A 24,190-nucleotide genomic window follows, 5' to 3' on the forward strand; every position below is an offset into this window, starting at 1 on the left:
CACGACGCTCACCGGACGTGTGTTGCTGAGCCACGGCCCGTCCCTGACGGGCCGTGCTGCCGCGCTGCTCCAGCGAGTTTCATTTTAAACTCACTTGCTTCACGCATTTCTTTCATGTTCAGTCCTTTATTTGTTCTGCACATTATCGGCGAAGAAATGCAGTTTTTTAACTTACCTCAACATTGTTGTCGTCGTCATTGGTGCCAGAACGACGTGCACTATCGTAGATCAAAGAACGGAAGTCACTTCACCATTGAGAAACTATTTTAAAACGGAAAGGAAGGAAAAGCATTTGCCCTACATATGCGAATACGCTGGGAACTCTTAAACAACGGAATGACAATTTGTGAAACGGACGACAGATTAAGATAGATAAAAGTGAACAAAATGAATGGATAAAAAGTCCACTGAGCCAACAAGCATTTATTTCGAATTAAATGTACGTAACTGACTGGATAAATGGGCGTTCGCTAAAATAACATGGGAAGAAACGGGCACAGCACATTTCCTTTTGAAATTTTTTCCTTGTTAAGCATCAAAGTTACGAGTTTAACAGGCCACGCTGAACGGTATCAGCGCGTGCGTTCAACACATACACAGAGAGAGAGAGAACAAACTTTTATTTTCCACAGGACCTAAGTCCAGGTCCTAATTTGAAAGTTCAATTCACGGCGTGACAATGTCAACGTGAGGATCGTAAAAGAAATTCCATCTACGATGTCATATGCGTAACGAAATGTCCTTTTCGTTATGATTTATTTCATCTGAGACGCTCGCACAATGGAAGAATGAGCAGCAGTAGCAGTTTTATTTGGGATAGCACTTCTTTCTACATTGCCAAGGGGGCCATTTTCTCCAGTACCATTTTTTCTAGGGTTTTTTTTTTTTTCGTTTCCACTCTTGGCCGACCCCCGACGGAGTTTGCGGAATGGGCCCATTCGCTAAGAAATCTGTTGCTGAGAGCCTGGATACTTTTGGATCTCGCAAGAAATTAGAAGCGATAACTGCCATTGAAGGGTGCAGCCCCCCCCCCCCCCCCCTTTGTGTACACGCGCCCAAATACTGCTGTATGCAAAAGGGAGGCCAGAAATTGTTCTCTCGTCCATAGAAAATACCTGCGGTACGCAAATAATGCACCTTGAGAGATGCCCACTGTTTTCTTCACTAATTTGAGGGTATGCTCGTTCAGAGCATATATGGTAACCGCATCGCGCGCGGGGTGAATCTTGGTTAAAACTTCCTCGAAAGTGGGTTGTGTTGCCCTTTATCTTGATCTAAAGGTCATGCATAATCACAGCACAACAGTTGCAGCGCAGGTTTGAAAGGAAGACTTTGATGAGAATTCCGTGTCATCTGGATGGAGTGTCCGCACTACCAATATCGCCAATGGTTCCCGAACATCTCGTCGGAAAAAGTGGACGTTCCATCAAACTCCCTTTCGTCACTTCCCCGACCGCTGTTTCACCTAAAGAATCTTTAATCAGTACTTTTACGACGTACGATGAAAGCGTATACGTTGTAGTTGAAATAAATAATTATAAAAATGGGGAAGAAAACACGGCCCCTAAAAAAATTGGCTACAATCCACGCTGTGAAGGTGGTTGGAGAGCAAAGCTTGAAACGACACCCACAACACTTGCCCATGCGACGTCACTTGAATTCCCACACCTGGCTCTACAAAGAGTGAAACCAGAGATTCTGCCAACCGTTACCTGGAATTCGCGGGGGCGGTGTCCCGAACGCAGCAGCGCCGGCCACGGCCGGGCTACAGCGGTGGACGCCGCCGCCGTAGCTCGGCCGTGCTTTGGCAGACAGAAAACGGAGAAGAGCGTCTTTCGAAGGGTGAGACCGCGGAACCTAGCCATCCTGATGTGCTAGCTCGGGGCTACACCACCTCGCAACACAAGCGTAGGCACCGAAACTATTCGGCATGTGAGCTTAGTGATTCCTATTCATACCAATTTAAACTAGTTAGTTTAGTAAGTTTGAGAATTGTGAGAAAGCTGAGGGAACTTATATAATTGCTATTCATCACGACCAGTTGCTCCTTCCAAATTGGTATACATCAATTTAGAAAACGAGTTGCATTCGTGGCAAGCAGTGCGCGAAAGGTAGCATTTCTCTAGCAGCCAGACGTCTGTATGTGGTCTACAATTTGTTTTCCGGCCCTTCAAACCAATTCTTAATGTACCTTTGCCGTACGACCATTTAATTTCATCAGGTCCTGGTTACCCAGGAGGTGCTGTCGAACAAGTTAATCAAGCCGTGCGAAGGAAGCGTGCAATGGACGCAAAGCTGCACCAAAACAAGCCAAAAAAAAAACCGTCGCTAAAGCCGTACCGCCGACGCGCCTGCCGGCGAGCAGGCACCTCCGCGCAGGGAACGCTGGGTAAATTTGCCGGGCCATCTACAGTGTGCTCTGTGAGCGACCCCCCCCCCCCCCCTCCCCCATTGCCTCTGCTGCGTTGGGAGTTTATTGTCCCGCTTGTTGCGAAAGAACCGTTGGCTGGTACAGGTAGACAGCTTTGCTTTATAATGTAAAGGATGGAGCATTCCCGAACGTTTCCTGGCCATTTCATCGAGCATTGATTCTTCGGGTACTGTTTCATCACGTCGCAGGCCTCTCATATTTCAGCCAGGGTATTCTGTTGCGCAAAGGAAACGAACTCTGTAATAATATCAACACCAAAAATTGGTGTCAGTACTTGTTTAATTTTTAAAATATTCTTAAAACAATTTTAAAATATTGCTCACATCAAAGTCAGACCCCAACGTGGATATTATTGACAGGTATTAGGAATTTCGCATGGTGAACTATCAGTTACATCCACTGATCTCCACTTAGTTGGAGATCAGTGGTTACATCCAACTATCACCCAATTCCCACCAGGTTCGATACATCAAGGTTCGACTGCATTTGTGTTCTTAGAGCTGAAATCTATCGATACAGGACAATTTATTTTTACACTTTCAATCTTGAAATACTTTCCGTTCCGCCACCATCTTGTGGCCCCCAGTGGCACCATTACATTTTAACTTTAGACTAGCCCGTCTCTTCCAAATGCTAGGTGCAACAAATGCCTCCCCCCCCCCCAGGAATTAATGCTTGCACAATGAAGTGTACCGCACTTACCCGATTCTAACGCGCACTTTTTTTTCCGGAAAAATAGGCCGAAAAATCGCATGTGCGTTAGAATCGGATACGAAACCGAAACTGCCAAAACAGCGGAAATTTCATCCCTCCCATCGCCATCTCAAGATGGCGCAAAAGCTTTTAGCAACGATTTTTCGGACACAGGAAGCCTAGGCGCCTACCGTAAAATTCCGAGCAAGCGCCCCCCCCCCCCCCCCCCTCAGCAAGGCGGAATTACCGGCAAAGTGAAGAGGGGGGGGGGGGGGCGCTATTCCGGAACGGCACCGAAATTCAAGATGGTGGCGACAATATTTTTTACGAAAAAAACCGCAGTGCGCGTGGTTTTAAACTTTCATTAGGAAGATGAACTTTATTACGCAAAAGTTGTTACTGTTAGTTACTTTGGAAACCATTGGAAAACTTAGCAGCAAAAAAAAAAAAAAGTTCGCAGCACTCTGCTGCCTCAGTCTTCGGGTGCCACGGCTTGATCTTACTGCTGTTCGTCACTTTCGAAACCATCGAAAGGCTCCTCAGAGTCTGTAGCAAAAAACAGTTCGGCGTACTCGTCTTCCAGTCCGCCCCGGTCTTCTGGCCTCACCGCTCCGACATCTGCCAGCCCGCCGTGCATGTCGCCGTCCTCGGAGCCATCGATTGCGTTTGCAATGCCGCACCCCTTGAAGCAGCACGCCACAAGGACCTGCTGCCGCGACGGCTTCTTAAAGTTGCCTTTTGACGTCATTTCGCCATTGCAGAAAGTTCGCGGAAGTCCGGAAGGCGCTTAATGCCTCCACAGATTCCTCGGGCGTCCTCTGGCTCTCGTTCATGGCGTGGCGCATTGCAACGCCGAACCGCTGCTTCCAAACCTGCTTATGTAGTGGCTGGAAGCTACAAAGTTACCTAACTGCATGCTGTTTGCTATTTTCATAGCCTCTTCAGACAGCAGCCGGTTGCTAACGGCACGTCCCGCGCTTCTTTCGCGCTCTAAGAACTGGAACAGCGCATCGTCCACATACTTGCTGAACACTGGGGCACCGTTGCTTAGCTTCCGTCGAAGTTTTGCTGCAGAAGATTGTCGAAATTCTTCACCTGTTCCCGTATGCGCTTTCAGTCGAGCTTGAACTGTCGAGAGGTCTGGTGCACGTTTTTCCCGTGCTCTCGGTGCCATCGGATCACCTCGATTTTCTTTGCAACTGTGTAGGAATGCATGACCTACCACCGCCAAAACAAAGAAACAAATGGCGTGTAGCGTTCAGTTGAAGCAGATTGGATTGGATTCTTAGACTGGCTCCAGCAAGCCAGTGTTGCCTGCACGTGGTGCGTGATAACTGCGCGGAGGGAGGGGGGGCGCTTTCCCGGAATGGCGCGGAAATGTGAAATTAGCACTGAAGTGGTGGAGGGGCGCTTGCACGGGTGGGGGCGCTTGCCCGGAATTTTACGGTAGGCTTTTCTATCGGTGTTCACACAAATCGTCAAATTGTTTCCCTTGCGTGCTTGATAACTGCAATGGCAGCAGCGGCTCTCACGCATTCAGAACGAGCGGTTGGCTGAAGCGTGCGCCTGTGGAGAAGCTCGCGGGATGGGCGTGCGAGGCGTGGGCCACGATCCTATCAACCATGGTTGAACCGTTGAACCTTCGTTCATAAGTGTGGCATTGCGAATGCGCTTGACGGCACCGAAGACGAGATGTTGTGGTCAACGGAAAGCGACAAGGAGCTCTCTGAGAGCGACGAGGAGCGAGATTACTTCGGGAAATAAATCGCCCGTTTCTCTCGCATTCGTTGTTGCTCACAAAGTTCTGTGCACGTTACAATCGGAAGAGCAAGTTTTTTCGTTTTTTTTTGCCAGGAAAATCGGGTGCACGTTAGAATCGGGGGCGCGTTAGAATTGGATAAGTACGTTACGTTGGGCCACTGTGGGAGCATGTGATCACCTATGTTTATTGAGGAGGAAGGTGGCATTGGCAGGTAAGTGAGCCCGTTTACGTCATCTGTGGTGCCTCTATGGTGATGCCACTACAACAGAAGCCAACCTTGTCACTTAAAACAAAAGTCTTTATTTTTACAACACTCCAGAAATCACACAATCAGCATTATCACCAGCAGAGCTACCACAAGCAGGTCTGCTACTTTTGTTTTTGGCATTCGCATGGGCCACTTTGCTCATTCACAAAGCAGGTGCTGACCGCCCTTGCTTTAGTGAAATCACATGTGACCGTGGGAAAAAAAAAAGGAAACCCACAAAGAAGAAAGGGACGGGTCACATTTCAAGCTGCTTTCAAAGAGAGCTCAGCAAAGCATTTTCTAACAAAGGCTTGGTTAAATTGACTTAAAATGTTATTCACTACTTCACAGCCAAAAAGCTTATAAAAGGAACAACAACATTAAACAGTTCTTAAACATTACTGAAAGTGTATAAAATCGAGGAACAACAGTATTTACATTCCAATGACAAATCAAGACACCACAACACACGTGGACACAGGCACACAACCCGCCGATTCCTAGCAAGTTGCCAGGGGCCTCAAGTTGTTCACTTCAATGCTGAGGCTTAGTATCTTCCGTCCGAGGAACGCGTTGTACTTCTTCAGGTACCTGATCATGTCCGACTGCTTCTCTACAATATCCTCGAGATAGGTACCGTCCCTGAAATGCAAGAGATGAACTCAGTCAGTTACAAAGTCTCTCCAACAAATACCCTGATTTTGTCTTATACCTCTGCTACACGGCCGTTTCAAAGGTCTTCAAGAGGCTGTTGAAACGATTCTCTATCAAATGGCCCATTGTAAACCCATAGGGCACACTTTTGAGTGTTCAATTGTCAAATGAAAGTTGCTGTGTAGCAAAGGTGTTACTCACTCTTCGTAACTGCAAAAGACAGTGCAGACTTCAGAATGAAATACTGTATTTGCTTGCGTAATCCACCGACTCACACAAATGCTCACACCCCTAATGTGAGCCACCAAAAATTAAATTTTTTGTTTATTCGCACAATCCTCGCACCTGCAAAATTGCAACAGCGAGTCATCTGCTTGCGAAACCCACATGATGCAGGCACTCGCCAGCACTCTGTTTGGCGGACAGCGCGGTGTATCCAGGCGCGCCAGGCGCATGGCAGCCTAGTGCCATCTCTCAAACGCTACCCACACTGTCGTTGGCCAGGTTTCACGTTCGCGCTACTAGGTGGCTTTTGCACAGACCGCGATCATCCCTTCGTTGGAGGTGCAGCAGTCAGTCCAAGCAGTTGCCGAGAGCTCGCTTCCACCATTTCGAGAAGTTTTTCATCACTTAGTTCTGTGCTGGCTTCGGTGCCACATCGCCATGGAATGGTACGCCAGTTATACCGCCGCCTCCAGCTTGAAAGCCATCAAATACACTATAGAGCATGGCAACGGCGCCGAAAGCAGGCCCTTCGGTGTCAATGAGTTCAGCGTGCGCCACTGGGGAAGGCAGCACGAGGAACTGAAGGTGACCGACAAGTAGCGCAAACTCAAAGGAGCTGAGCACTGAGCTGGCTGTCATTCCAGGTGCCCTAACATTTATGCTGCAGCCTTTGGATGTGTCTTTGAACAGTTCAAAGATAACATTCAAAGGCTGTACGCAGAGTGGATGGCCGAAGACAAGCACATTCCGGCGACGGCCGGCAAGATAAGGAGACCGTCGGCGGAGCTGCTGTACAGCTGGATATCGGAAACGGGGGGAATGATCGCTGCAGACTTCGTTGTCAAGAACTTCAAAAATACGGGCAAATCGAATGCCCTGGATGCGCCTGAAGACCACTTGGTGTGGAATAGAGACGACGCCTGTGAAGCTGACGTGGAATCTGGAGGCAACAACGAGGCAAGGACCAGCAATGTCAGCGGCACTGACACGGATTAGGACTGTTCATGGTTGGGTCCCCCACTACCAAACGCCGCATGGTGAAGTTGAGCAGCGGCTGGCCGCAACGAAGAAGTGCAAAACTTCACAAAACCTTTGCACTTTGCACTTTGTAAGTTTTGGTTATAATACCTATTCAAATCTTAGTTAAGGGGGGACGCGGCTTTCAACTTCGGAAAAATGACCAAAACATCGTTTTTTTGAAACCCGCATATTCGGCTTCAATGTTTCCTATTCTGTGCGTCTGCAAAGTTTTTACGCTGAAAAGCGTCGCAAAGTGGCATAAAAAAATACTTTTGTCAGGCGCGGTGACAAACTATCAGCGCAAAAGGGCGAAAAAACGGCAATTTTCGGAGCGCTCTATCTCCGCAACGGTGCCACCGGGCGCGGCCATTTTGATATGGTTAGATCGGCCGAGCGATCGTTTTTCCGGTTCCGCTCGTCTCTTTTATCTTCGTTCATTCACAAACGCACAAACGGCAGAAAAGAAACGACGCACAAACGAAGCTAGAAATAAATGCTGAAGCGCTATTGGTCCTCCGGTCGGGGCGCAGAACGTCGACCCTCCTGATTGGATGTCGCGGGCGCAACGCAAGATGGCGGCCGCCTGAGCTGCGTAGCGAGCGGATTGAGTTCATTTTCGCCGCTTCGCGCGGCCGAGTTTCTGTTCAATCTGTGGTATTCAACCCGGACGTTATCGCGATGGGAATGCCAGAGATAACGAGCCAGATTACGGGAAGTTGTGTGGCTCGAAAGGCGGAGGTCATCGAACGCTTCGTGGTGCGCGTGACTCTACCGTCGCCAGACCCCGGAGGGTGACGCGGTGTGCGCGCTTGCGATAGCGGTTCGTGAAGTGAACTTTTAGTCGGATTTGCGATGTTTACACGCTTAGTTAGTGCTGTGTTTTGACTGTGGGCTCGCTAGCCTTGAGAAAGAAACGGTCGACGTGTCAAACGCTGCGGCGCGCACGGCATAGCCGACGCGCATTGGAGCATCACATGACTGGGCAACCGGTTACGATTGAACGCCAGTAGTTGTAATTAATGCCTGCGACGTTAGATTTAATCTTAAAAGCGACCTGACCAGCCATATCAGGTATAATCAAAGTTCGATATGTCGCGGTAAGCGTGCGCTGCGATGCGCGCGAGCCATATCGCCTTTCTTGCGCAACGTTTCCCGTGCACTTGTAATTTTCATGCAAACAGGTTTGAGTTAGTAATATAGGAATAAAATATGCTCTCTGCGTTAAAAATGTACGTTACTGTGGCAGCATTTAACAGTGATTTTTTTAGGGAAATTATTGATACCATTGCTCAGGGCATACTGGCTGTGCTGCGAGGAATATTGGATGCCTTGAATGTCAAAAGTGGTAAAAAAAAAATATGCTCTTGCATTGAAGTTGGGAGTTATGCAGAATACTCTACCAAGCTTCAAAGTAGCTCATTTTCAACCTTGTGGTATGCAAACTTTTGGCAATGAACACCTGCACTATGAGTACTAAGTTGCTGTGCCAGGCAAGATAAAACATGAAAAAAAAGCCAAAAATGTTCAAATTTAAGTTAAAAAAATGCTTAACTTGTTGCCATGGTGACAACACTGCAAAAGGAGGTTGTCCAGTGCGATACAGCCAACCAACTAACCTACTTTGCATTGAAAGCCCATTGAAACCCATCTCCCCTCCGTTTGGTTTGCAAAGGGGGGTATGTACTCTTCACGGAGGAGCTGAAAATGATGTTTTCTGGAAAGAGAAAGGCTGAAAAGGCACTCCAATTTCAAGGCAAGGCCTTCCAGAAGCCCCATGTTCAAAAGGACATGAAAGGCTACAACCGTGACGACTTTTGATATGTGAAACCTATGTTGCAACTTCGGAAGCCGTTTTCTCAAAACATTTTTTTTTGCCACCTGTGTCGCTTGTCCCAGGGATTTCTTCGTGACTGCTGGGTCTATTTTGATTCCGTTTCTTGCATTACATTCCTTGATGAACTGTTCAGGTCGTGACACTTTTAGTTTTCCAGATTTGTTTTTTGTGATTTTTTTATTCAAATAATCGTTCACAGTTGACATGCCTGTTGCACATTAACCTCTAAAAAAATGAAAACTAAAAAACATTGTGTTGTAAAAAAAAAAATTCTAAAACTGTCACGACCTCGTCCATTCATTTGAGAATGCAAAGCACTTCGAACAAGTTCTCTATCGTGTGTTATAAGCCGCTCAAGCTCGGTACAAGCGGAACAGAAAGAAAATTTCATCCATAAAAAAGTTATCAAAATATTAACTTCAAATTTTTATGGTGTTATCACAGAAGCATTTCCAGTTGCTGTGCCAATTTTCATCAAAATCCACAAAGAAATAAAAAAGTTGATTTTGAAAGCCACGTCCCCCCTTAAGCTCGTGTTTACCACTCGAAATTTTTTTCTCCACACAAATTATCACACCCCCTAACATCCCACCGATTCTACGATTCTACCGGAAAACAAGTGCAAGGATTATGCGAGTAAACACGGTAAATAATTCTTCAATTCGAACACTTTTACTCGCAATATATCTTAGTGTTATGCTGCCATAATACAGCAGCCGGGTACATTAAATTAGGCTTTGCACTCTGACAAATGAGCTTAATTAAAGGGACCCCGCAGCACTCACCATTGACTACTCGGAATGTATTTTGGGGTAAAGTCTTAATGCCCCACCAATCTCCTCCCGCAAGAATTACGAAAATCCGTTCACTATCACCGAAACTACGCGAGGTGAGAAATCGCGCATAATTTTTCCCTCCCAACTCGACCTTCGACAACGCAACAAAAGCTGCGCGCTCTCTCCCAGATAAGGGCGTTCTCTTCGGCGGCCTTCGATATATCACACACCGGGGAATTTTCTCCTTTCCTCCACAACACAAAGGGGTCTATTTCTCGTCTGGTGCCACAAAAAAGCAAACACGGCTACCTGCTCGCAAGCGCGCACTCAGGCTGGTAGGGTGTTTTTGAAGCTATAAACGTTTGTTGTCAAGTGGTCCCATTGAAAGGGGAGTATTGAGCTCATCACTCAAACTTCGCGCGCACTCAAAACACAAAAGAAATGCCAAAACTGTGCGTACATGTTCAGGCACAGAAACGGTTGGTACACAGCGCCGACAACGGTGGATCATCACAGGAAATGCAAGAAATAAGCCGTGAAGTTGATCAACGACAGCCAAGAGGACAGCCATGGCCTCAATGACGTTGTTTAGGCCATGCCAGGGGTGCACAATGAGGAGAACTGAAGAGGGCGCGGTTGGTTTTTTGCGAGTCTTTCGCAGCAATTTGCACACTCACCGCTTCACGCGCACGTGTAATATTGGGCTCAGGTATTCCTGGCAGTGTAATCTAACTGTCGCGCAGGTTTATTGGACTGCTCAAAGAGTGTTGAAGGGTCCCTTCAAGGTGTCATGATGTGTTAGTTTTGTGCAACCCGCAAGAAATGCATTGAGCGTACACCAGTAATCATTAGTTACAAAGGTGTGAAACACCACTGCAGTCAAACCTCATGACACCAAGCACAGGTACATCAGGCACACGATCTGGCCATGGCAGCAAAAAGCACTGGGCATCAGCACAGTCTGAAATCGCGTCAGCTTTGTGTCCTCTCTGCTGTTAGGGCATGGTATCATGATGCAGAAGAATGCGAGAAGAACAGTACTAACTTTTGCGATGAATCTCGAAATAATTCAAACTAAGCAGAACAGGAGAGGGAAACAGTACAGTGACCCTCGTACCTCCAAAAGTCTACCCAGTTCTTTTAGATTGTCAAATGATTGTGAGGTTTAAAGCGGCGACACTACACAGGCAATGCGGCACGCCATAGTGGAGGGCTCCTGATCAATTTTGACCACCAGGGGATCTTTAATGAGTGCCGAATCTCGAACACACGAGCGTTTTCGCTTTTCGCCTCCATCAGAATAGAGGCCGCCGCGGCCGGGAATCGAACCCGCGTCCTTGGGCTCAGCATCTCTTAGGTCGTTACTGAAGAAGACTTACAGCAACACAAATGTGAAGCCACGACCATTTAACAAGTACAAAACGTGGAAAAAGAAGTCTGCTACAAGTGGCTTATCATTTGCAATCAACTGTTTCATTCATTGTTTCTGTGGGCAACTTAGTACGGCGTGGCTTGGTGGGGACTGTTCCAAGGGGAATGCACAATGGCATTTCACGGCACTGACTGAGATCTTAGGTGATGAGATGATAGGTGTAACATTAAGGGACAAAAAGAGAGCAGAGTGGCTGAGGGAATAAACGCGTGCTAAGGACATATTAGTAGAAATTGAGAAGAAATGGACGTGGGCAGGGCATGTAATGTGAATGCAAGTTAACCGTTGGTCATTAAGGGTAACAGAGCAGACCGCTAGAGAAGGCAAGTGTGGCAGGGGGTGGCAGAAGGTTAGATGGGCAGATGAGATCAAGAAGTTTGTAGGGATAAATTGGTCGCACTTAGCACAGGACCGGGATAATTGGAGATCTATGGGAAAGACCTTTGCCCTGCAGTGGGCATGGATAGGCTGATGATGACTAAGATCTGGTTTGCAGCAGCCTGCAGAGTAAGACGACCCAAGACGGAGCTCTGTGAACTCAAATAAATGCTGAGAAGGCTTCTCCGTTTTGCGGGTTATGTCCAGAAGCACAACTACCGACGACTTGTGACACTCTCTTGGGAGGCTGCTGTATCCAGCTCAGACCCACAAGACCAGTAACGGCTGATTGAGCATGAATGCTGCACAGTGACAGCCGACGGAGTACGAAACCATGGGCACTGGAAAAATATTTGAAAGGGATAATGTCGCATCAGTTGCGGAAAAGCTGATCGATGCTGAAATCGCCACGAAGGTTGCCTGCTGGCTGTTTATTAGTGAAATATTATTCAATATTATTTGTTATTCTTTAACAATGTCCAATCAAGCATGTTCATGGTCAGCTGTCAGTGCCCAGTTGGGCTGTAGCACCTGTGGCTTTTTACAGCAGAGCTGTCAGTGTCACCTCAGCTCAGACCTTTAGTGAGCATCGTTACTGGCATTCGTCATCGTCTCCTCCCCCCATAACTGAGAGAAACCCACTTTGGTGGATGGGCCAACGATGCCAATTGGTGTTTCTGAACTTAGCTATACCGTGGAGAAGACTTTTGTAATGCACTTTTTCAGACGCGAATTAGGTTATAAAACTGTAGCATATATTTCTTCCCCACACAAACAGACTCTAATGGCACATCTTCTATTTCCCTAATAAAGTTGGAATTAGTGCCCCACGTACTTCTACATTCAATTCTAGACCATTTTATGTAGCAGGGTTGTCTATATCGAGATAAGTGACAATTACTTGTAATGGACTTAAAACTCTACGAATATCACGCACACACAACTGCTCTGGTGCCCCGAAACAAAGTTTGCTTCGCAGGATTTCACTGAGGAAAGCCAGCATGATGTGAAAAAGCAGGCAAAAAACTTGTACATCAGGACGTCTGTGGCTTTCAGCATCACTCTGAAGGCTCATACGTAACCTAGGCAGCTGTCAGTCTGCAAGAGACCTTAAAGGGGCCATTCAGACAAAAGACAAGTTCGGTTCATTCAAAAGATTGCCTCGTCAGAATCATACTGGCACCACTTTTAACGTACACTTGGCTCATATGCTTCATAATTAGGAAAAAAAGGGAATGCCTATGTGACCCACTAGCTCATTTTCCGCGAGAGAACGTATGATGTCATATGCCCAGCAGTGCAATTGGTTGAGGCCAGCAAAAGCAAACGGAAATTAGGCAGGGCTTATAAGGTTGCCGAACGAGCTATTCGCACCTAAATGCAATGCATATCCATTTTACAGCAGGAAGAATGGTGGGGTAAACTATGAAGGGTACGAAAATAAATGCAAACATAGAAGTACCAATGTGCACTGCGGCTGGTACTAGGCGCACTATGCTTGTTTTAGCTGCACAGTAGCCCACCGCTTTGTAGTTGTCTTACACGACACTGGCCGATTTGGCGTAAGCGACGCTGTCTTACGTGACCCTGTTTGTTGAGCATACCCCATGTTTCACGTAACGATTACTTTCTACAGTAACAAAAACAAGCCAGGAGCCAGTACGGTCAAAAACAAAGCAACGGCGGGCAACGGTCAGTGGCTTACTACGGTAGCACCATCTGGGAGGACTGACGGTAAGCAAGAACGCAGAGCCTAATGACGCAGTGGAAGTTCGTTTGAAAACCCGCCCTTGTGACTTCATGGCAGACGTTAGGAAAACACACAATTTGGTGGGACAATAAAAATTTTAGACTAAATCGATCAATTTCTCGGTGAATATGGCATCGCTTGGTGCCGGACAAGCGCTGGAGGCACTATAAAATGCGAAATCTCTCGAATAAAATAAACGTGTATTTTGTCTGCATGGCCCCTTTAAAAATTTCCTTGTTGGCAGACGGTAGACACTGCAGTTTATTTAGGCGATGAAAAAACAAAGAGCGGGAACTGCCTCATGCATGGCTGACGAAAAGCGCCAAACAGGCACTCACCTAAATCCCAGGTCCCCAACAGACGACTGTGAGTGCATGAAGCTGAGAAGGAGTTCATCGTGCTGGACGTCTGACCTGTGCTTGTTCTTGTGGAAGTTCACCGTCATCACTGCACGGGAACAGGGAAATGAGGGCAATGTGTGGGACAGGTTTTCTTCAAGGAATACCGTTAAACGACCTTTACAACAGACTCCACTACAATTATTAATTCACTGATGCCATTAAAAGTAGGTATTTGTGACTTTTAACAACATCAGCGGCAGTTTAACCCTTTAGCCGCCAACCCCGAGCTGTACTCGTCACCCAAGTTTGTACCAATATCGCCAACGACGAGTCACGCTCGTCCGGCCCGATTTTCCGCTCCTTCTGCCACCAAAGACGTATCACGGTCGTCAATTGCTTTGCTTGCCATTTTCAACCCCAGATGGCGGTAGTTGTCTATGGAAAACTGAATTTCGTGCCTTTCGCACGCGAAAGGCGCGAAATAGCCATTTCACAATGGCGCTTCGCAAAAGTAATGCCGGTGGCGGCGACGCGATAAGAAAAGGAAGTGCTTCTTGGAGCAGTGAAGAAAGCGGCGTTGGTGAAGAAATAGATTTTGTGTCCGACAGTGACATAGATGACTTTATCCTGGATATTGCTTCAGATGACGACGAGAGCGACGGCGATGATGACGACAACGAGAGTGACGCACTGACCAGTGCACGTGTGTGGCAGCGCGTGGACACCGATAACCCGCCACCTGCACCTCCACGGTTTCCCTTCTTTTCAGTGCCCGGAATCTTGCGGAAGCCCACTAACGAAAATGACATTCTCGGCTGGTTTCATGTATTTTTTGACTGGGATCGACGTCATTGACCTAACCGTCACGGAAAAAAACCAATTTGCGGTAGCGTACTTTGCTGCCCGGGGTTCTACATTGAAACCGGTAGAATGCGATGAGATTATGGTCTTCCTTGCACTGATAATGTTGCAGGGTATTGTCGGCAAACCTCAAGTTGAGATGTACTGGTCAACAAAGCAAGTTTTGGAGACACCAGTGTTCAGCAAAGCCATGAGCAGGAACCGCTTCAACGCGTTGATGCGCTGCCTTCATTTCACCAACTTCAAAACCATGGATGAAGTTACTCATCCACACCCCCGGCTATGGAAGCTGTGGCCCGTTATCACAAGGCTGAACGAGGCATTCCTTGATGCCTATGTGCCAGAACAGGATGTGTTTCTTGATGAGAGCCTCCTGCTTTTCAAGGGAAGATTAGCACGCAAAGAAACGCGATTCTGGTGCAAGGACTGCCAAGTCGGGCTTTGTGTGACACCATGCTTCGAAATCTACCACACAAAGAGCGACTATTAGTCATGAAAGCTTTTGTTACGATGAAGGAACGTCTGTGCAATTTTCTGTGTGTTACCGTGATTGTACCAAATAAATACTTTGACTTTCAGTACGTTTTTTTACTCATTACCACGGCATGCATTAGAGGCAAAGCCGCCCCCGCAGCAGGTTTTTTTCTTTTGTAATTTCTGTGCTAATTCTAAACAGAAATTATTCATGCAATATATTTTCAGAATCAGAATTGCATGGGGAAAAATATGACTGCTTAAAAAAAATTGGCGATTTTGGTACATTTTTTGGAAGTTGAATTGGTGGTTAAAGGGTTAAGGGGCATCTTGTCACCTCATTGGGCAAACATGTGGGCAAGGCTTTTGTAAATTAAAAATGCTACTGTATATTGCCACATACAATTCGACCTTTTCTTTTTTTCTCTCTATTTTTTTTTTCAAAATTGGGATGCCAAATTAAGGCGGATAGGCCTATACACAGACCTAAGCGAATTGGGGGGGCGGGGGAGAGAGAGAGAGAGTTAATTTAAGCAAACCTTGGCAAACGATGTTTCTAGTACACATATTTGCACTATAGCAGCAATAATTAAAAAGTTGTTTTACAAATTCTGTATGCATCTTAGTTCTAGAATTTAAAGACGTCATCCAAGATGGGCCATGAAAAATTGCGACCAGCGAAATCAGCTTCGGCTTTGACATAGGCTCTGGATTGTCTTTCGTGATCCCTGCAAATTTGCTGCAATGCTGGCTGTACACTCCCATTGCTTGCATTAGCATGCCAGGCAGGCCTAGCAAGCACTCAGCAGCGTTGTCCACAATTCACTATGAAGTGTCCAACAGGACACTTCATAGCAGCAAGTGAGCGGCAAGTGAATCTCAGGACAACAGCAACAAGCATATCCAATTTACTGTGATGCTGTGCTGCACTACCGATGGCCACAAACTTTTTCCTTTCATTGTGTTTAAATGCAAAGCAATGCCCAGTGCCCAGAGAGAAATTTCCCCCAAAAGTGATTGTTTGCGTGAACAAAACAGGTTTTTTTTTTTTTTGAAGGGGGGGGGGGGGAACAGGTGGTCCTAGAATGGTTCCACCTTGTCTGGCTCCAGCGCCCAGGTAGTCTTCTAAAGCCAAAGAGCTTGTTGGTGCTCAACTCATTCTGTGGGCACATCACGGAACGTGCGAAGAAAGCAATGGCCAATGCTGAGTGTCAATTGGTGATCACCCCGAGCAGTTTTAGGAAGAAGAACAAGAAACTTATTGAGGTGCATTAGAAAAGTACCCTATTTATTCTAATCTAGGCCGATACTTTTTTTTAAGAAGTCGTTTACGAAAGTCCGGGGTCGGCGGCTTAGATTCGAGGATGCGGCTTTCCTGCCACCGCTAGACACTCAACACCATCTCACGGCCACAAACTTGCAGCCGGCAGGTTTTCAATGGGTTTTTAGAACTCTATGGCTTTCAGGCTCCATTTTGCCTGTTTGAACATTGTGAACCATAAGGTGGAGTGACTATGACGACGAAGATAATACAGGCAAAGGCGAGGGAGATCGTAAACATTCGAGGCGTCGTGTGGTCTCAGTTCAAAGCCAGCAGGGGCTGGGTTAAGCGTAGCTTATTTAGTGACGCTAGGCTGGGTCACTCGTTTTATGAAGCGGTTCCGGTTCAGCCTGAGAGTGAGCATTGAACATGCTGCGACAAGCACTGCAAAAAGTAAAGTGCATGTTCTAGTCTCGGTCCAGTGCTTTTTTTCATTCGGCTTACATTCAAGGTAAGTTTTTTTTTTTTTTTTTTTCTCACTTTCTGAATTTCGGGGGCCGCCCAAGAATCGAGGCTGGCCTAGAGTCGAGTAAATACGGTACGTAAGTAAGAACACTAGGGACAAGGGTCCTAAGTCAGTGACTGTACCGGGACCCTCGAGGTTTGGCTCCTGTTCTGAACCTCTCCACGTTGCTCTAAACAAAGTTCAAGGATTGGATGGCAGGCAGTCTGCAACGAGTGGATGGAGCAGGATGGTAAACCCCAGACACTGACGGGGCGAGTACAGCAAGCACCTTTGAGCACTGTGGCACAGTGGGTGTGCGAAGCTTTTGTGAAGTGCACAATAGCGGCGGTGACGTGAACATTGTCGGTACAACCGTACAAGATACGTCCAATAAATGCATTTTCTCTTTCTCAGAAATGCGGCCTGTTTTTTTTTTTTTTTTTGATATTATTATAGGAACAATGCATATCCCTTTTTTCATGATCCAGGGTCTAAAGTGGGGGTATAAAGTCTAAGCTTTATAAAGTCGACTTATATGTGGCAATATACGGTATATATATTTTCAATTGACTTTTACCTTTCAACACCAAAACAAAAGCCTAGTTTGCCTGCATACCCAGATGAGCTATGAGCCCAGCACACCTTGTCTGTATCCACTTTGGAACAATCCCTGCCTTTGCCACGCAGATGTTATGAAAATTATCACATAATGTCTGGAAAGATGATAATTACATTTCTCACTCAGAGGGAAAGATTGTAATTTATTCATTATTTTACTTCGTTTTTAACTGCTCGCTTATTTCAACTGCTATGCCAGTCACATTCTTAATCTGTTCCCACACACAGCAAACGGTATAGCTGTAGAGGAAAATAAAAAGAAGTGCAACTGAGGACTGTGATAATCTGCAAAACTACACTCAAGACCGACTCGGTAAGTTAAAACAGCACTGCAAAAAATATGAAAAGTACTATTCAAACAGTGCTGATCATAATTTGAATGTTTGTTAGTGACACCTAGTTGCTATCGTAACAGGCAGATCACATGAAATATCAAACCACACGTATTTTTATTGTTTTTTTTATCATATCTTTATGAGTTATGTGGAAATCAGCTAATAGCCTGAAAGTGCAGTCTGTTTTCCCTGACGTTTACTTTGCAGGGAAAAAAAAAAAAAAGAAGAAAAAATCTCCACAGATGGCCTTTGTTTCAAAAAATTCCAGCTCTCCAGTTTGACGGCAATTTCCACATGAAGAAAAAGCTGCTTTGAGTCAATTCCTGATCATATGGCTATAATTTCATGTAATGCAGATTTCAAAAATACTGAGATCAATCATTTTTAGCTTGTGGTGTAGCATGCTTCCAAGCCAACTACATTAACGAAATTTGGTAGGCTCACAGTATTATGTATCGTACCGGAAAAACATGGGCCCGTTGAAACCCGTTTTATGGTGGTTTTACCAAACCTGGAGAGGCTGTTCAAATGGCTTCGGAAGCTGCAGCTTCATGTCATTTCTGCTAAAACTGCAACTGCTACATATCTATGATACTAGTAACTGAGAAAAAGCTCCCAAAGGTTAGGAAATTGTGAGATCAGGAAACGTCATGTAATCTGCTTTTTGACGGTTCTGGCTGGGTTCCTGGCCATTTTCTGGAAGTGTAGTCCTTTAAAAAATTGCAACTCTGCTATGAACTAGCTAAGTATAAGAAGCATTCATCTCGAATTGTGCTGGGCATTACAACGGTGAGACAAAAGCGGACAGGTGGACCTGTTTCATCCATGCATTTACTTTTGTCCCATTGTAGCAACCCCCAACACAATGCAAGATGAAGCAGTACCAACTAGCCCCATTTGTCATCTTTTTGAGCAGTACAAGAAGTATATGTGAAACAGCTCAGTGGTACAGTCACCGCAGCAGTGAAATGTACTGTATTTTCTTTTTTCTAAGATACGCGCACCATAGCATGTGTTACCAAAGTTTGAATACAAAAGTGTCTTTGCTGCGAAGCATACTTGTTGGCAAACGACAATAAAAGTCACAAATGGTCTTGGTGAACGTGACACTTAACGGCTTCACTGCATCCTGTTCACCATGGAAAGAGCTCTGTAGTGTAGTAATATGTTATGTGGAAAACGGAGGATTGGGGACTGAGACTACAGAGTGCCATCAGCAGCCGCAGGGTGGGATGGCCAATGAAAACTTCCGTGGCAAACACCCATGGCAGCAGACGACAGACGTACCCAGGAATGAACAACCATTCCAACGCCTGCCTGGGAGGGCCATTTAAGAGAACGCACCAGAGCAGTGGGTCACTATACCCTTCTGTCGATATCGTCAGCTAGAACGTGTAGCCAAGGGCCGCAAATGGTGCACAAAGTGCAGCCCTGCTCACCGAGGTACTTGAGCAGGAAGGGCAAGGCCACGAGCGCCTCGAGTGCCAGGAGTATCTGCACATAGCGGATAGGCTGCAGCACGGACGACGGGCAGGCGGCACTCCGGTCGTGGCAGTAGTTGTCCACCAGGACGGCCAACACCACCAGCATCGAGCTGCCTGAAGGGGGGGCAGGAGGGAAAAATTAAAACCATTCCACTCAATGTGAAAGCTGTCGGATGTGCAGAGCAGTGATTCGCCGTAATGGGCCGTAGCGCAGTTACCTGCTCACTGCTACCACCCAATGCAATCCAAATTTCTCGCCTTCGCAGTGCTCATGCGCCCCCTGCCTGAAACTGCACCAGCGGGAGTTCTGTTCTTTTTGTGCTTGCTTTTTCTTCCGCACGTACCGCCGTTGCACTGCCACTTTTTTTTCACTTACTATCGTAAAAACCAACCCAACAAGTGTTCCTAACTAAATAAACGCGGGTGCCACTGGTTAATTACATACATTATGCCTCAAACGCAAATGCGTTTTTCTTTGTGCTAAACAACGGGGAGGCGTATGACAAGCGCCAGCGGCTTACGAGCTTCGAACGCTTATGACTATACAAACCGCTTGGCTTTCGAAGCCTCTGGGTTACGCCGCGACGCCAGAACGCCGTGTACTTGGGTCCAGCAAGCGATCTACGATGACAAGGCACAGCGCTAAAGTGCTCTGCACTTTAAAGAAGCCAGGGTGGCTGTCTGTGTGCACTACTCTTTGTACGAGGTCACGATCTACCAATTCTAGCAGGTTCATTTTGATATTCCCTCAGCAACCCTATCCACCTCCCTAGAATGTAGCTTCCAGACTCTGGTTTTGAGACAAGGCGACAGCTCTCGTGTTTACTACTCGTGACCAAGCACTAAATGAGCCAACATCCGCATAGTGCTGCCACTAAGGTGATCGTGTCAGAAATACGTCAACTTGAGCAAAAGCTGACAGCCAGCCAGCTGACATAGTTCACAACACCTAAATAACAGGTCTCTCTACTTTTGCCTGCTCAACGCAGCTCAAAGCAGCTCTTGGTCAGGAAGTTACGTAGTGGGTCACTAGAAGCAGCAGCTCAAATCTGCTCTGAGCTGCCAGTGATCCAGCGCGGCAGGCGAACTGCAGAGGAGCAGACTGTTTGTCAACTGCTTGAGTCTAACTTCACTTAACAATGCAAAGTTAGAACTCTGATAATTGTCATTTGTTAGAAATTGTTACAACCAATTTTTAAAACGTCGGTTGAAGTAACCAAAAAATTTCTCAGTTGCGTCCAGCACCGTTGTTAACGCAGCCAAATGCACCTTTCACACGTGTTTTAAGGCATCCGTTATAAAGGTAGACGAGACGCTGTTTTCAAGTGTAATTCTGGTTGCAGCTGAACAAGTTCTGTGAGGCGTGCACGGGCCAGTCTAAACGGACTATTTACCTCACACAGACAGTGCCCTACCTGCAATTTTGGAGATACTCGACGAAACAGTGGCATATCTGCGGCGAAATTCACACGCTGGGATGTTAGCCTATGCAAAATCTCATCGCATTTGCTTCAGTTAGCGGTCATTCAAACATTCCGCGACAGTGTCCAAACATCGCCGTTTGTATGTACGTACCGCCAGACATGAAAGCCTGGTGCCCTTCGTAAAACACTGGTGTCCCATCTTTGTCAAAGGTGTCTCAACGTTGTTTATAATCATGAGCTGCAGAGGAACACCAGATGAGGCTGCCATTCTCGAACTGAGCAGAAGATCAACTGATGTCAGAACAAGCGAGAACAGAAAACGAGACCCCGAGTGTCCTTTTGCATATTCCGTCTGCTAGCCACTTCTCTTGAGCAGCGAGAGCAGTTTTTGGCAGCTCTGAGCTGCTCCCTGGTGCATGTGAAATACGACTGAGCAGCTCCAGAAGTGGTGGGCAGAGCCAACGCGAAGCTGCTCTGGCAAAGACAATATGGAACAGCTTGGAGTTGCTCAGAACTGCTTTGAGCAGGCAAATAAGAGACCAAATATCTCCGTCCTGCCACAAGCTGTTCCATACATGTATCTGCTGTAGCAGCAGTCACAGCTTTCCTGTTCCCATGAGTAAACATTTTTGACTACGGTACCAGAAAGGCAAAACGTGCACAGAAAATGAAACTGAGGCGAAGCGTACTGGCTTGTGGCGGTGAGGCAGCCTGTTTGGTTTGTTTTTACTCCCTGTATAGTTCATGTCTGTCAAAAACATTGTCCTACAAAAGTCCAGACACATTCATTTTACGTCTTCAGGTCACTCACCTTACTCTTCTCCCCAGAAAAATACTTAACAAGCAAAGGCGGAAAAGCACTTAAACTTAAAAATAAGAACAATGTCACAAGCCAAGACGTTCAATTTCAGGTGTCACAAATCGTAGGGATACCTGTTCTCAGGGTTCCTGTTATCTCCAGGTGACTAAACGACCCTTGCCAGGAGTGGTATACTTGCACTCTCGACACTCTAATCTGCTACAGTAAAACCTCGTTACAAGAGACGCTCAAGGGAGCCGGAAATTGTGTCTCTTGTAACCAAGGTCTCTTGTATCCAAAAATCCTAAAAACACTGAGGAGTTGAACTGGATCGCTTTATGAGATACCACCGTCAAGGTTTGCTTGATCCCGTCAACAGAAAATTACTCAGGATGACTGAAAGAAGTCCTTCAGGGTAGTTTGCTTCTTGGAGAATGCAGACTGAAGGAGCTATCTTCCCAACTTCTGGAGGTAGAAGACTTCATCCTGTAAGCCTTCCTGTTGCTGACAGTATCTTTGTAGAGCCCTGAGGTGCTCGTCAGCTTCCACTGCTGACACTTTTGGCTCCGCAATGTCCTCCTCGTCCTCTTCTTCCAGTTCATCGTCAAGGAAACCTGCGCCATTCACTTGTGCCACGATTGCCTCATCCGTAAGCTCCTCAGAGCACACGAGGTCCATATCCGCAGAGACAAAATCTTGAAAGGACTCTGGAACATGCGCAGACTCTTGGATGAGGGTCCAAGCTTCACTCTCAAGGCTGTCGCTGTCGGGGTCTTCCATCTGAAGCCCCTCTTCCAGCACATCACCACATTTGAAGCCAGCTTTCGTGAAACAGTTTTTTACCACTTCATTTCTTAGCCCATTCCAGACAGCTGAAATTACCTCAACGGCAAACCTCACGTCGATGATAGTTGCACGGTCTTGCTGCATGTCGAACAGCAGGCGTTCCACCAACCGTGTCCTGTACTGTGACTTGACCAAGTGCACAACCCCTTGGTCAATAGGTTGAAGGTGAGATGTGGCATTGGGAGGAAAAAAAACAACCTTTGTGGCTTTCAGTGCAGGGACTTTGGTGTGGCAAGAAGCATTGTCCACAAAGAGGAGCACATGGCGATTCTGAGCGTCCATCTTCTGGTCGAATTTTAACAGCCAGGAATTGAAAATGCTGGACGTCATCCATGCATTCTGGTTGGATTCGTATGTGACGGGAATGTGACGCCAGTGACTGAAACAGCGGGGTCGTTTCGACTTCCCTATCACGAGGAGACGCTCCTTCTCCGTTCCCGACATGTTGCAACAAAATAGAACGCTCGCCCACTCTTTGGACCGTTTCCCGCCGTGGCACGCATCTGACTTGAATGACATAGTCTTCCCTGGCCTCATTTTGTAAAATAAGCCGCTCTCGTCTGCATTGAACACGTCATCGGGGCTGTAACCATGAAGTAGCTGAGGAAGCTTACTATCTTTCCACGAGGACACGCAGTTTAAGTCAACTGAATCGCTTTCTCCCGAGATGCACTTGAACGAGATGCCGTTGCGAGCTTTGAAGCGATCGAGCCACCCTTCACTGCACTTAAAGTCGGCACAATCGAGAAGGAACGCTAGTTGCTCGGTGCGTTTCCTGAGCAGCACACCGTTCACGGGAATGTTCTTGGCAAGCGCGTCTCGCAGCCGCAACAGTAAGGCTTCCTCCACGTTTGGATAGCTGGCTCCCCGAAGTCTGATTCGCTTCGCCGAGAGTCCACCGTCCTCTTGTTGCTTTAAGATTGCCTCACGGTTTTTCATTATGGCGTTGACAGACTTCCGGGAAAGTCCAAACTTCTCCGCAACCGTCGTTTGCTTTTGTCCGGAGTCCACATCGCCTATGATTTCAAGATTATCCAGCAGAGAGATCTGCTTTCGTTTTGCTGTTGACATGTCGCACGCTTCACGAGTGCTGCACTGCTCGCTTGTGAAACGTAGCGCCGCACGAAAGTCAAGGCGGCGTAGCCCCTGCACGAAGGTCAAGATGGCTTCCCTTCTGCCGTTGCCGTTCCGTCCCGCTCCCGCGGGTCTCGCGCTACGCGAGGTTCATTTCGGCAGGGTTGCGTTCTCACGCCGTCCAATGTAATTGGCTTCGACCGCAAAAACGTCACACATAGCTGTGTGCACAGCCAATCAGGCGAGACTGCTTGAGAATTCGACCGTCCGGAAAACATCGGTATAAGAGGTAAGGGGGGGGGGGGGGGGGTGCAGGGGATGTTAACTGCCGACGGAGATGGGGCGAAGCGATAGCGGCCGAATTAGAAAGCCCGCAATGAGCGAGGTGCGAAATCCCATCGTGGCAAAGAGATTCGCTTCAAGAAGCCGGGGCGGTCGCCTTCCCTCCCGCCACCGTTGGGCTGCCGACGATTCGTACAACGCAGTCTCATGGAAACACGGCGACGGCTCAAGTGTCCGACTTCGACGCGTGCTGTGGACGCCGAGACGGAAATACTACTCAATCGCGCATGGTTGCAGAATCGCTGTAGTTTGAAAATAGTCGCAACTAGCATCACTATTTAGTGACGCTAGTCGCAACCATGCGAGGCATGACATCTGGCTGCGGAACGGAACAGAATCGAGCCTAGGGAATGAAAATTGCTACGCGTGTGGTTTGTACTACGACGTCGGCCGCCTTGCGTGAGTGTTTTCAGGTTGTGTCTCTTATAAAAAGTGAATAATTTGCTCTAGGGAGCTGAAAATGTTGTCTTTAGTAACCTAGTGTCTCTTGTAACCATGTCTCTTGTATGCGATGTTGCTAACATGGGCAACATAGGGAGACCAACCAAACCATTTTTAAATGTCTCTAATAACCAAGTGTCCCTTGTAACCGTGTCTCTTATAACGAGGTTTTACTGTAATATA

General features: G+C 47.0%; 2 protein-coding genes across 3 annotated transcripts in view; both read right to left on the reverse strand.

Moving 5' to 3' along the window:
• Positions 1 to 24,190, reverse strand: part of LOC144179907 (uncharacterized) — a 518,871-nt gene that overhangs the window by 133,151 nt on the left and 361,530 nt on the right. The gene's annotated exons all lie outside the window — the stretch shown is intronic.
• LOC144179210 (transmembrane protein 192-like) overlaps positions 5,164 to 24,190 on the reverse strand; it is a 29,637-nt gene continuing 10,610 nt past the window's right edge. For both annotated transcript variants that reach the window (XM_077707474.1, XM_077707473.1), the window contains exons 4-6: positions 19,037 to 19,195; positions 13,541 to 13,649; positions 5,164 to 5,775 (exon numbers count right to left, since the gene is read on the reverse strand). In XM_077707474.1, the coding sequence (XP_077563600.1) occupies positions 5,634 to 5,775; positions 13,541 to 13,649; positions 19,037 to 19,195 (410 nt within the window). In that variant the 3' untranslated portion in view covers positions 5,164 to 5,633. The remainder of the gene's footprint in view (positions 5,776 to 13,540; positions 13,650 to 19,036; positions 19,196 to 24,190) is intronic.

Source organism: Haemaphysalis longicornis, unplaced genomic scaffold (assembly GCF_048455015.1).
Source record: "Haemaphysalis longicornis isolate Haplotype H1 unplaced genomic scaffold, Haemaphysalis longicornis Haplotype H1 scaffold_4, whole genome shotgun sequence".
Taxonomy (NCBI): Eukaryota; Metazoa; Arthropoda; class Arachnida; order Ixodida; family Ixodidae; genus Haemaphysalis; species Haemaphysalis longicornis.